The 12,739-nt window shown below is 47.7% G+C and overlaps 1 protein-coding gene across 1 annotated transcript; it reads right to left on the bottom strand.

Annotated features, from left to right (window-relative positions):
- Window positions 1-6,932: 6,932 nt before the first annotated feature.
- On the bottom strand, window positions 6,933-11,416 carry LOC142295289 (uncharacterized). The gene is made up of 2 exons (XM_075338400.1): window positions 11,188-11,416; window positions 6,933-10,819 (listed from the first exon to the last, which is right to left on the bottom strand). The coding sequence occupies exon 2, from the start codon at window positions 10,807-10,809 to the stop codon at window positions 9,160-9,162; it is 1,650 nt and encodes a 549-aa protein (XP_075194515.1). The 5' UTR covers window positions 10,810-10,819; window positions 11,188-11,416; the 3' UTR covers window positions 6,933-9,159.
- Between the last annotated feature and the right edge of the window lie 1,323 nt (window positions 11,417-12,739).

The following is a 12,739-nucleotide window of genomic DNA, read 5'->3' as shown; positions in this document are numbered from 1 at the left end:
CCTCCCGGTGACCGGCACTGCCAGCAGAGAAGCAGGACCTATCGTGACGTCAAAATAGCCATGTGACCAGTCACATGGCTATTATCTCATTGGCTACAGACTGGTCACATGACTATGACACGTCATGTAGGACCTGCGAGTGCATCTCTCCGGTACACGGTGCACATTTGCTCTAGCACACGGTCGACTCCCCGTTCCGTTAGGGACCGGCTGACACAGCCGGTCCTTAACGGAGATCACCGTTGCCATAGCAACGCAGTTAGCGGTGACGTCACCGCTAACCGCGGCTCCGGGAGCACCGTTGCTATGGTAACACGTCTGTCAGCGTTACCGCTGTTACCGCTAGCAGCACTGATCACTCACGGAGTGAAGGCTGCACGCTGCTTCCCGATTGTAGTGAGGATTGTAGTGAGGATGAGGTGCCCCAGCCCATCAAGTAATGGGCTGGGGCACCTCATCCTCACTACAATCCTCACTACAATCCTGAAGTGCAGTTTCTTCAAATTCATTTAAAGGCACTTGGAACGCTGAAATTGCTACTTATAATTTAAGCCTCTATTAAAAACCTCTTATCAGCGCTGGTTTATTGGGGATTTATTGGGCTGACAGGGGGTAATAAAGATGGAGTCTCTAATGTGTCTGTGTATTTATTTCTATTAAAGTATTTTTTCTCTGTGTGGTGTCATTTTTTTTAACCCTTTATTGGAGATTCTTAATGGCCGGGTCAAACGTGCCTGACATTAATAATCTCTGGCTTAATACTGGCTAGTAAAACAAAGCCAGTATTAACTCATGATTACCCAACAAGCCACCCGGCTCCAGGGCTGTTGGAAGAGTTGGATACAGCGCCAGATGATGGCGCTTCTATGAGAGCGCCATTTTCTGGGACGGCTGCGGACTGAAATTCGGAATATAGGGAAGCCCTTTTTTTTAATTATTTCACTTATTTCATGAAATAATTAAAAAACAAATGACGTAGGCTTCGCTCCATTTTTGTGTCCAGCCAGGTACATCTAGGCAGCTGGGGATTGGAATACGCAGCACAGGTTGGCCTGAGCTTTCTGGGCCCCACTGCTGTGAATTGCAGTCTGCAGCCGCCTCAGAAAATGGCACTTTCATAGAAGCGCCATCTTCTGGCGCTGTATCCAACTCTTCTAGCACCTGCCTGCTATACCTGGCTAGCATACAAAAATATGGCGAAGCTCACGTCCTTTTTTTGTAGTTTTTTGGCCAAAAAATTAAAAAATGCTTCCCTGGATTTTCCATTGCCAGTGAAGGTAACACCAAGCAGTGGGGGTTAGCAGCCAGTAGCTGCTTGGATTACCCTTAGCTAGCAATACAAAAAATGCAGCGGGAGCCCATATATATATTTTTTAATTATTTATTTAAATAACTAAAAACAAAATGGGCTTCCCTGTATTTTGATTGCTGGACATCACAGTGCTGTGAAAATAAATCTTTAAAAAAAATGACATAGCGCTCCGCGGTATTTTTGATTCTCAGTGCAGATAAAGCAGACAGCTATGGGTTGCCACCCCCATCTGCCTGTCGTTACCTTGGTTGGCAATCAAAATACAGGGAAGCCCATTAATTTTTTCTATTTAAAAAATAGTTAAAAAAAAAATGACGTTGGGTCCCCCCATTTTTGATAGCCAGCTAGGGTAAAGCAGACGTCTGTAGCCTGAAAACCACAGCTGGCAGCTTTACCGTGGTTGGGGATCCAATGTGGAGGTCCCCCCAGGCTCTTTTTTTATAATTATTTTATAAATATTAATAATTACACAAAAAAAGTAGGGTCCCCTCCAAATTGGATCACCAGCCAAGGTAAAGCGGACAGCTGTGGTCTGGTATTCTCAGGGTGGGAAGGTCCATAGTTATTGGGCCTTCACAGCCTAAAAATCGCAGGCCGCAGGAACCCCAGACGTGGCGCATCCACTAGATGCGCCAATCCTGGCGCTTCACCCCAGCTCATCCCGTGCCCTGGTGCAGTGGCAAACGGGGTAATAAATCGGGTTGATACTAGCTGTAAAGTCACCTGAGATCAAGCCCAGCAGTTTGTGATGTCATGGCGTCTATTAGATACCCAACATCATAAACTGTCAGTACTAACAAAAAAAAAATAAACAAAAGAAATTTATTTGAAAAAACAGTCCCCAAAACATTTCCTCTTTCACCAATTTATTGTAAGAAAAAAAATAAAGGGGTCCCACGACGACTCTGGACCGTCTAGAATATGGGGGGGAGACACTCAGGGAACGTATCCCCCATTTTCTAGGAGTGCGGACCCTTCATGTGAGGAGTGTGGGTGCAATGAATCTGCACTCACTCTCCCCGGGTCCACAGCAGCAGAGTCCATGTCGTAATGGTTGCTACCAAAGCTGCAATGCCCTGCTCATGAGGTAAGGGCATGCCTAATCAGGAGAACTACTGTAGAGGAAGCTCTGCTCACTGGTATATAGGTGCTCAGAGGTAATAATAGATAAAATTAGTGAGTAACCTCGGCACTCTAAATCTCCCAGACTAAGTCAGTAAGTCACAACGGATAGTAATGCAAAATCACTCTTTATTGGTCCGTATTAAGAAAAAAAAAATTTTCATAAGCATATATGTTTTTGTCCAAAACAAGTTACAAATGACGTTTCGGCCTGAGCCTTCGTCAGATTGGACTTATCTGCATGTAATCATGAAAAATGACAATAATCAGTATCACATAAGAGTGAGAGAACAATAACATAAACTCGAACAATGTAGAGGTACAATTGGGATGCAGCAAAAAAATTGCAACACTGCAAGAAATGAAACACATGATACAAATGTCATAATACAGTACAAGGACAATATAGTAATGATAAATATGGGGTCAGAGTAGGCTTAGACAGCTCTGGTACGAAAGAGATGTCAATCATAAAGTAACATGTGCAGTAGGTGTAGAGCTACACTATGCATGGCAGAGCTAATGGGTAGACCGACCATAGAAAAAGAACGGAGAAAAAGTGGAGAAAAAGTGGAGAAAAAGTGGAGAAAAAATGGAGAAAAAGTGGAGAAAAAAATGGAGAAAAAGTGGAGAAAAAGTGGAAAAGAAGTGGAGAAGTGGAGAAGAAGTGGAGAAGAAGTGGAGAAGTGTTTGTTCATGCCAGATGGGAGATAAATAATTTTTTACCGGCGCTGTCATTTACTGTAACGTGATCATCGGTGTACGGTGTATACCTGTGATCACGTGAGCGGGGACCGGAAAAACCGTTCTGAATCATGAGCTCCAGGGTCTCAGCTAGCCCTGAAACCCCGGAGATTTTCTGACGCTGGGGGGCGTTATTCACTTATTTCTGCCTGCTGTTTATAAACGGCAGATCAGAATAAGGCTACATTAACACGACCGATCCATTTTTGTGGTCTGCAAAAGACAGTCCGTTTTTTTTCACGGGTGCATCCGTGTGGCATCCGTTTCCATTCCGTAGACGGTCCATATGTCATCTGTTTGTCATCCATGTGCCTTCCGTTTTTTTTGTGTACTGCAAAAAAACTGAATGAGGGTAAATGTATAAATTTACCCATGATCCATAGCTTCATCCTACATGAGGCGGTCACATGTTCACTCCAGTGCCATTTTCTACTGCTTTTCACAGCGTAGAGCGCTCTGGTGATTTTCTTGTGCTTGTGCACTTCATATCAGTCTTTTCTGTCATTATAATGGCAGAAAGACACATAATGTCGCACTCTCCTGCATTTTGTAATTTTGCACCCTTTGGTGCCTTTCATGTGGCACTAAGGGGTGCTTAGCTTTGTATTTAGCCAAAAAAAAGAAAAAAAAATGACGTAGGGTTCCCCCTATTTTTGTAGCCAGCTAGGGTAAAGCAGACGGCTGCAGCCTGCAGACCACAGCTGGCAACCTCACCTTGGCTGGTAATCCAAAACTGAGGGCACCCCACGCTGTTATTTTAAATTAAATAAATAATTAAAAAAAAAAAACACGTAGGGGTCCCCCCAAAATTGGATCACCAGCCAAGGTAAAGCAGACAGCTGGGGTCTGATATTCTCAGACTAAGGAGGTCCTTGGTTATTGGACTATCCCCAGCCTAAAAATAGCAGGCCGCAGCCGCCTCAGAAGTGGCGCATCCATTAGATGCGCCAATCCTGGTGCTTCACCCCAGCTCATCCCGCGCCCTGGTGCGATGGCAAATGGGGTAATATTTGGGGTTAATACCAGATGTGTAATGTCACCTGGCATCAAGCCCTGGGGTTGGTGAGGTCAGGCGTCTATCAGATACCCGACATCACCAACCCAGTCAGTAATAAAAAAAATAGAAGACAAACACATTTTTATTTGAAAAAACACTCCCCAAAACATTCCCTCTTTAACCAATTTATTAGAAAGAAAAACAAATCCAGGTCTGGTGTAATCCAAGGGGTTGCCATGACGATCCACACTGTCCCAGTCAATGAAGAGCAGGATGTTCCCCATTGGCTGGGAGAGCAGTGCAGTGACCTAAGCTAACATCAATGGGTCAGCCCAGGTTACTGCAGGGGATGACAAGTGCTGCTGTCAGCGAGGTACATTACCTGCGCTGATCTCCAGCACTGCTGACAGCACCTGTCACGGAGTTCAATGACCGCCACCTTCACACCAAGTATCGCGAGAGGCCCGTGACGTCACCGCTAGTCAGTCTCGGGACGGAAGCGAGATAAGGTGATGTGACAAGCGGCGGCCATGGAGGACAGTGACAGCGCTGAGGTCAGGATGGCGGGACTTCATCACCGCAGGTAAGCTGAGCGGGACCATGTGTGTGTGTGTGTGTGTGTGTGTACATGCCGCGGGCAGGAGGGGGCGGAGCAAGCTGAGCGGGGAAGTGTGGGCTTCCTGCACGTAACTAGGATAAACATCGGGTTACTAACCAAAGCGCTTTGGTTGGATACCCGATGTTTATCTTGGTTACAAGCTTCTGGCAGGCTGCCAGCGATGGCTCCTGCACACTGTAGCTGTAAAAAGCCCTGCTTTTTGCTGCTAGAACCGTTCTCGAACGTATCTAGAACTATCGAGCTTTTGCAAAAAGCTCGAGTTCTAGTTTGATCTCGAACAGCCCCCAAAATCACTCGAGCCTAGAACTGGAGAACCTCGAACCGCGAACCGTGCTCAACTCTAGTCGGAAGCCAGATTGTAGTTGGGCAAAGAGGGAGCAGGAGGAGAGGTATGAGGACAATTCAAGATGGACATGCTATTCCAGTAGTTTTGAGGCATAGGGGAGAAGGGATATGGGGCGATAGTTTGACACAGAGGATGGGTCAAGGGAGGGCTTTTTGAGGATGGGTGTAAAGGAGGCATGTTTAAAGCATGAAGGGAATACACTACTTGTTAGTGATACCTTGAAGAGATGGGTTAGGGCTGGGATGAGGACTGCGGTGATGTTGGGGATGAGATGCGACGGGAGCGGGTCAAGTGCACAGGTGGTTAGATGTGATCTTGAGAGTAGAGTGAATAGATTGTCTTCTGTAATGGTGGAGAAGCTGGATTTGGAGGAAGAGGGCTGAGTAGCTATGATGAGGGGCGGTGGTGATTGTGGGCCACTCTGGTTGCTCTGATGTTGTCAATCGTCTGCTTGAAGAAAGAGGCAAAGTCTTCAGCTGAGATGAGAGGAGTGTGAGGTGGTGCTGGAGGACGGAGGAGAGAATTTAAAGTGTTGAATAGCTGTTTAGGGTTGTGGGAGAAAGGATATTGAGGGATGAGAAGTAGGTTTCTTTTGCAGCCGAGAGTGTGGACGTGAAGGTGGTGAGGGACTCTTTATATGCAATGAAGTGCTCAGTGGTATGAGACCTCTTCCATCTGCACTCAGCTATTCTGGAATATATATATATATATATATATATATATATATATATATATATATATATATATATATATATATTGTGAGGCAGTGACAGGGGTAATATTTGAAGACCGCTATGTGTCCCCCAGAATGTGTCTGGAAACCCTCTGAGTTTGCTATAGCTATTACGGGGAGTATAGCACAAAGGGTAACAGGGAGACAGATCCTTCCTCTCAGTCCAGGTTTTGTAGCAATCCTCATGTCCATGATTTTAGTTTAAATGTAGCAGAGCACATCAGGGTGTGTCTCAGTTGAAAATGGTGAATGGTAAATGACTATTCTAGCTGCAAACATCTGGTTTTTAATGCAATATCTACATAGGTGTATAGAGGCCCATTTCCAACAACCACCACTCCAGTGTTCTAATGCTACATTGTGTTTGCTAACTGTGTTAGAAGGCTAATGGATGTTTAGAAATCCCTTTAAAATCCTTGTTCAAGTATGATAGCACAGCTGAAAACAGATTTGCTGATTAGAGAAGCTATAAAACTGACCTTTCTTTGAGCTAGTTGAGAATCTGGAGCATTACATTTGGTGGTTCCATTAATTCACAAAATGGCCAGAAAAAAAAGAGCTTTCATGTGAAACTCGACAGCATATTCTTGTTCTTAGAAATGAAGGATATTCCATGTGAGAAATTGCCAAGAAACTGAAGATTTCCTACAACGGTGTGTACTACTCCCTTCAGAGACAGAGGAGAGCACAAACAGGCTCTAACCAGAGTACAAAGAGAAGTGGGAGACCCCGCTGCACAACTGAGCAACAAGACAAGTACATTACGGTCTCTAATTTGAGAAATAGACGCCTCACAGGTCCTCAACTGGCAGCTTCATTAAAAACTGTATATATATGATGAAGCAATATCAATGTAAAATCTTTAATATATTGAACACAGAGTTGTATACATATATATCAGAGCAAAATTACTCTGAGAATCACATAAATGTATAAAATAGTAGTGGACATATACCAGTTGATTGTAGCGTATCAAGTATGTATAGTGGTGTGAAAAAGTGTTTGTCCCTTTCTTGATTTATTATTCTTTTGCATGTTTGTTATACCTAAAGGTTTCAAATCACCAAACAATTTTAAAAATTATTCAAAAATAACACAAGTTAGCACCAAGTGCAGTTTATAAATGAAGGTCTTTATTATTAATGGATAAGAGAAATCCAAACCTACGGGGGACCTGTGTGAAAAATTTTTGCTCCCCCCCAAAAAAAAAAACCCAAAAAACATAAATTTACTGTGGTTTATCACATCTTTAGGAAGCAAATTTAAATTTCCCTAGTCACACCCAGGCCTGATTACTGCCACACGTTCTCAATCAAGAAATCAATTAAATAGGACCTGCCTGACAAAGTGAAGTAGACCAAAAGATGCTCAAAAGCTAGACGTCATGCCGTGATCCAAAGACATTTCTTTAACAAATGAGAAAGAAAGTAATAATATCTATCAGTCGGTAAATGTTTATGTGAAGCCCCAGAGTTGCGGTGTCGGTGCATTACCTTCGGGGACTCCACTCGGCTGGATCTTGTCACTGGTAGGAAATCTTCTGTTTGTCGTGACGCCACTCTCAGTATTGCGGTCAGTGGGGACCGCCACTGCAGGTTAGGGGTGCCTGGGGCTGATGGTATGTGCAGTCAGGTGTAGTAGCCTCCTGAGAGTGAGGCATGCCCCAGGGTCCTGTGTAGATGTGTAGAACTACAAGGCACAGAATAACTCCACACAAGCTGAATGTCTTTCAGGGGCTTTACTCACAGTTGATGGCAGGGCGAGTAGCCCGGGCGTAGCTGGGATGAACCAGGCAGGAACCAGGTGTCCTTCAGGCTGACTTATGAGGGTGACTACTGACTCGCCTTCCTTAGCCCTTGGTGGTTTGGGGTAACCCCGACTTTTAGTCCCTATGGGGGTCACCCAGGGAAGATGCTCAAGCCTCTCTCCCCTTCGTTTTCGTCCGTTTGCTTGTAGCCTGGGCCAGGACACTCCAGCTGCTTGCCTCCTGTGAACTATGGGCCCTAACTGTGGCGACGTGGCTGCGGACTTTTAGTGTGTTCTTGGGGGTGTAAAGTACCCCCTCAAGCAGGTTTGGCAGGGAAAGTTGGATCTATCCCTGCACTGGGACCTACTACCCGTTTGGGCCTGGTTCTCCCTAGCAGTCTCCTTACTTCCCACTCCGTGCTCTCTCTCTAGCTTGAGATGGATTTCGGGTAGCACTCCTAGGTGACCGTTCTCCCCCGTCGGTAGCCACTGCGCGTACGCTGTCAGACTGCACAGCTCCCAGGGGTCTGCTCCTCTCTGAGCTCCCTGGACTTCTGCCCTGAACTGGCTCACTGCTCCTCCTCTCCTGTTCTTGCCTACGCCACCTAGCAACCAGACTCTCCACCACACCCCTTGAGTGGAGATGGAGGCTTTTTGACCCCCTCCACTATTCCAGTGGAGGTGAAGGCTTTGCCCCCTCCTGGGATCCCCAGGGGTCCTCTCAAAGGTACATGTGTGAGACCTGATCACTATGCGCCTGTGTACCACACCTCGGTCAGCCTTCTGGATTACCTGTATTGTACTGTCCCCAGCATGGGTGCAGTACTCAGTGGTGCCTGACCAGGTCAGGGGCGCCACATTCCCCCTTAGTTATCACCAGCACGTCCTCGGGCTGCAAGACAACATTTTTAAAATGCATAAAACATTAAAACATGTTAAAACTTTAAAACCACCAGGTATCAGACATCACCACCCTCCACCCACAAGTCCGTTAACCCACCCTAAACCCTTTCAGGAGGCAGGTCACCGGTCCCATTGGTAACCAGGTCTGGGCCATCCACTTCCCCAGACCTTTCCTCCAATCTTCCTCTCCCGTTGGCCGCGCCTTCAGCCACTTCTGGCAGGATGTAGAGGCGGCTTTTGTGGTCTAGTGGTTTTCGGGGCATACCTGGCCTGGTGGAGCCGCGCCTTCAGCCTCTTCTGGCAGGATGTAGAGGCAGCCTCCACAGTTGGTGCTGACCAGGTACCCTCTTTGTGGTGGAGAGCCAGGCCCCATAAACAGGCATGCTCTCTGGTTGCAGGTGAGCCAAGGCCCTATATACGGACGTGCTCCCTGGTTGCAGACGAGCCAAGCCCCTAAACAGGCTGGCTCTGGTGGTGGTGCCTCTGGTGTAACTATTTACACTGCGAGAGTTTGTGGCTATAGCCAGTTCATAGCCTTAAGGTTCATTTCTCACATTAGTTTATGTGGGCACATCTCTTAAACTTTAAAACGTTGCAAAACTTCAAAACTGGTAACTTGCTGTATTTCTTATGTTATTTACATGGATTCCTCCTCACCAGGGCTTGGGCCTGTAGGGCTGCGGCACCTGCTGCTTTCTCGCTCTCTGTCGTCATCCGTGGTAGTCTCATCAGTAGGTTCCTTGTCTTTTCTTTCTCTGTCTTCATCTGTTTCTTTTCCTGTGTCTGTTTCTTTATCTTGCAGCATGGGATGGCCGTAGGGTTTGCTGGTACATGGTGCTACATCGAGCGCATACCACCCTCTTTCTCCTTGATGCATAGTAAACTGTACTGAATCTCCCATCTTTAAGTTTCTGCCAGGGTGTCCTCTGGGCAAATGAGCTCTCACGTCTCTTCTATTGACAAAAATTCCTTCTTTTATACCAGGTGCTACGATGAATCCGTATCCACTCCTCAAGTTAAAGTCTTCTACGACTCCTCTACAAAGGGGTCCTCTGACCTGGGCTTTGGCTCTTCTCAGGAACCGCTTCTCCTCTAGGTCTCTGGCCGTGATGTCATCCTTCTGCTCTGGAGACTGTGGTGCAGGAGCAAACTGTGTTCTGCTGCGGCGCCGTGTCTTGCGGGCTGGATTCTGCAGGGTACAGCTTACAAACTCCCATGTGAGGCTTTTGGGCAGATCTTCTTCTGCAGATGGTATCGGGTCTTCTTCATCCCAGCGAGAATATGGCAACATCTCTGGCTCTGGGTATGGCTCTAGAGTCAGCTTCTCAGCTTCCTGGCCTCCCCTCCCCCTTAGTTCTTCCGAGCACTCCGGTTGTGGCAGTGCTGGGGGTGGGTGTTCTTCAGCCGGCCCAGGCGGGGGACTCTTTGGCGTGGTTGCTGCAGGAGTTGTTGGAATCCTCTTTGGGGTGTGCGGAGGGAGCATGTACCGGTCCACCATCTCCTGTGGGAACTTGGCCTCCAGGTCAGCCTTCAGCTGCCAGTATGCGGGGTCCTCACCTACCAGGGATTTCCTAGCAGGGACTTCCTGAGACTGGGGAGCGGTGTCCGCTCTGGCCTTGCAGGCCGGGGTAAATGGTGATACACTCTTATCTTGGCGGGCCGCGCCCGGCATGGCGGCGGCCTGGTCTTGGCGGGCCGCGCCCGGCATGGCGGCGGCCTGGTCTTGGCGGGCCGCGCCCGGCATGGCGGCGGCCTGGTCTTGGCAAACCGCGCCCGGCATGGCGGCGGCCTTGATTGGCGTTTCTGTCGTAGCCGGAGCCTTAGCGGGCATCGCTACCGGGGCCGGTTCTTGGCGGGACGGACTGGGCGTTGCTGCCGCAGTCTGGGCTTGGCGGGCCGGGCCTAGCATGGCGGCGGCCTGGGTCAGCGTCACACCTGCGGCGTGGATTAGGGTCGCGGCGGCAGCCGGATCTTTGCGGGCCGGGCTGGGCGTTGCTGCAGGGACCGGGTCTTGGTGGGCCGAGCAGGGCATCGCTGCGGCGGCCTGGGCTTGCCGGGCTGCACCTGGCGTGGCTGCGGCCTGCTTCGGCGTCGCCGCGCCGGACGCCTCTTCAGGGACCGCGGGCGTGGCAGCAGGGGTCGGGGCACTCGCGCTGGCAGGGGCATCACTGGACTCACCCATCGGTGGCAGCATCGGGGTCTGAGTCGTTGCCGTCCTGTCTGGCACTCGGCGCGCGGCTCTCCCTTCATAGGCCTGAACCGCCGCGGTCATTCCCAGAAACTCCATACGTCCCTCTCTGATCAAAAGAAAAGAGAAATCTGTACAACAGCTTGATTACAAAAGGTACAAATAGTTTTATTAGATTTTATAAAGGCATTATAGCAAATACAAAAAATGCAAGGAAATGTAAAAGCAGTGAAAATAAATGGTAAACACCAGCAGATGGCGCCCTCACACCACATAGGCATGTAAGTCCGCTCTAAAATACGCCAACACTAATGACAGCCCAGCTGACAGCTGCCCGTGAAAGGCCGAAGTGTTCCAAAGATAGAAGTGTGCTGATAAACACACAATGTCCCACCATGACCATAAAATGAATTCAATAAGCCATGTGGCAGTATACAAAAGATTTGCAAGGTCATAGTACTAAGCAGACAAACATACCTAAGTGTGGAATGAGGGATGAAGCCCGACCCATAGGTTTCGTATTGATCCTTCTTCCGGGGGTGGTTTCACAATAGGAAGGTGCATGCTTATAAATAATAGCCTTCCAATCAGATCCATGCCGATCTGAACCAATCAAGCCTTGCAATACACAGTGCCCCTTCATAATGGAGTGTGATGTCCATTGTCATTGGTCTATACTGATAGTGTAAAGAATCTACATTCCTTATTGCGTAACGCAATGCCGGAAGTCCAGTGACGTCGGCCCTGCATCACTACCATGAGTGCAAGGAGGAGGTGTGGCAGGTCCTGCCCTATACCCACATGTTCCATACGTCATGCATCAATAATCAGTTCATTCAAAAACAAGTCACACATAGCCGACGGAGGTACAAGAGAGTGGAAGCAGAGCAGCACGTCCCACATATCACATTGATATGCAGCCTCTAAAGGTTGCTGCAATACAAGTGTTTACGTAGCAACAGGATAGTTCCTGCTGTGCGTCCACGTGTCTCCTATGTCACACCCCCCTCCATACCCAACCCACTCAGCTTAATACAATCTAGTGGGGGGTAGCTGGAGAAACAGGACCTATACAGCAGAGCGTCTAGCATGTCCCCGAAGGGAACCAACACACTGTTTCAGGTAATCATTCTAGTGTATATTAGAATGAGCATTATAACAGCGGTCAAATGGAGATATAATTACTATCAGAAATGACAATAGCATATCAACAGCATCACAACAGGACTTTAACATATAGTCTCTGGCAAGCGCTGCAGCGCCCAAGCGAACGCCCGGGGAGCGCCACATCACCTGCAGACGCGTCCAGCCGTAACCATGGGGACCAAGTTCCCACAGAAGTGGCCAAGAAGGACGCGTCCGCGGCGACACGGGGCAGCCAGGGCGAACACACGGGCGCATCGGTACCAAGAGAGATATGTAAAATAGCAATGGAAACGAGAGGAAGCATATCCATATATCTAGATATATATATATATATATATATATATTCTCAAAGGAACATCCGCAATCTTAGTTGTACACGAGCGTTCTATCACGCAAGGGTCATATACCCATGAGATTACACATACAGCAATATTATTATTGTAGACGTGAAGGGCGCATCCGTATATCGTGCGGTAGTTCCATGTACTTCCAAAAATAGTCCATTAGATAGGAAGCTTCTTCAGGTCCATATACAGATGATATAGTAGGTCAGATATACGACATGGATATGAGGGGAAGGCTATAAGAACAAAAGAAATTAAAAACAGTTAAAAACAGAACCAATTTGGTGGAGAGCACAGAGGACGCATACTTGAGACATATTAAAAAATATACATATATATATATATATATATACATATACAATCACCCCATGACCGGAGGGCAGGATGGCCACTAAATAAAAGCTACTACAAGAAGGATACGAAACTTAGACATTCATTCAGCCCCTGGGGCTGTAGAGTCTTTAAAGTCCATATCCACTCTGTTTCACGTTGTGCGAGGAGGCGACTAATGTTGCCACCCCGAACCCCTGTGACAATCT

Source organism: Anomaloglossus baeobatrachus, chromosome 3 (assembly GCF_048569485.1).
Source record: "Anomaloglossus baeobatrachus isolate aAnoBae1 chromosome 3, aAnoBae1.hap1, whole genome shotgun sequence".
Lineage (NCBI taxonomy): Eukaryota > Metazoa > Chordata > Amphibia > Anura > Aromobatidae > Anomaloglossus > Anomaloglossus baeobatrachus.
The sequence above is the reverse complement of the archived record's forward strand: the minus strand, read 5'-3'. Positions and strand labels throughout refer to the sequence as shown.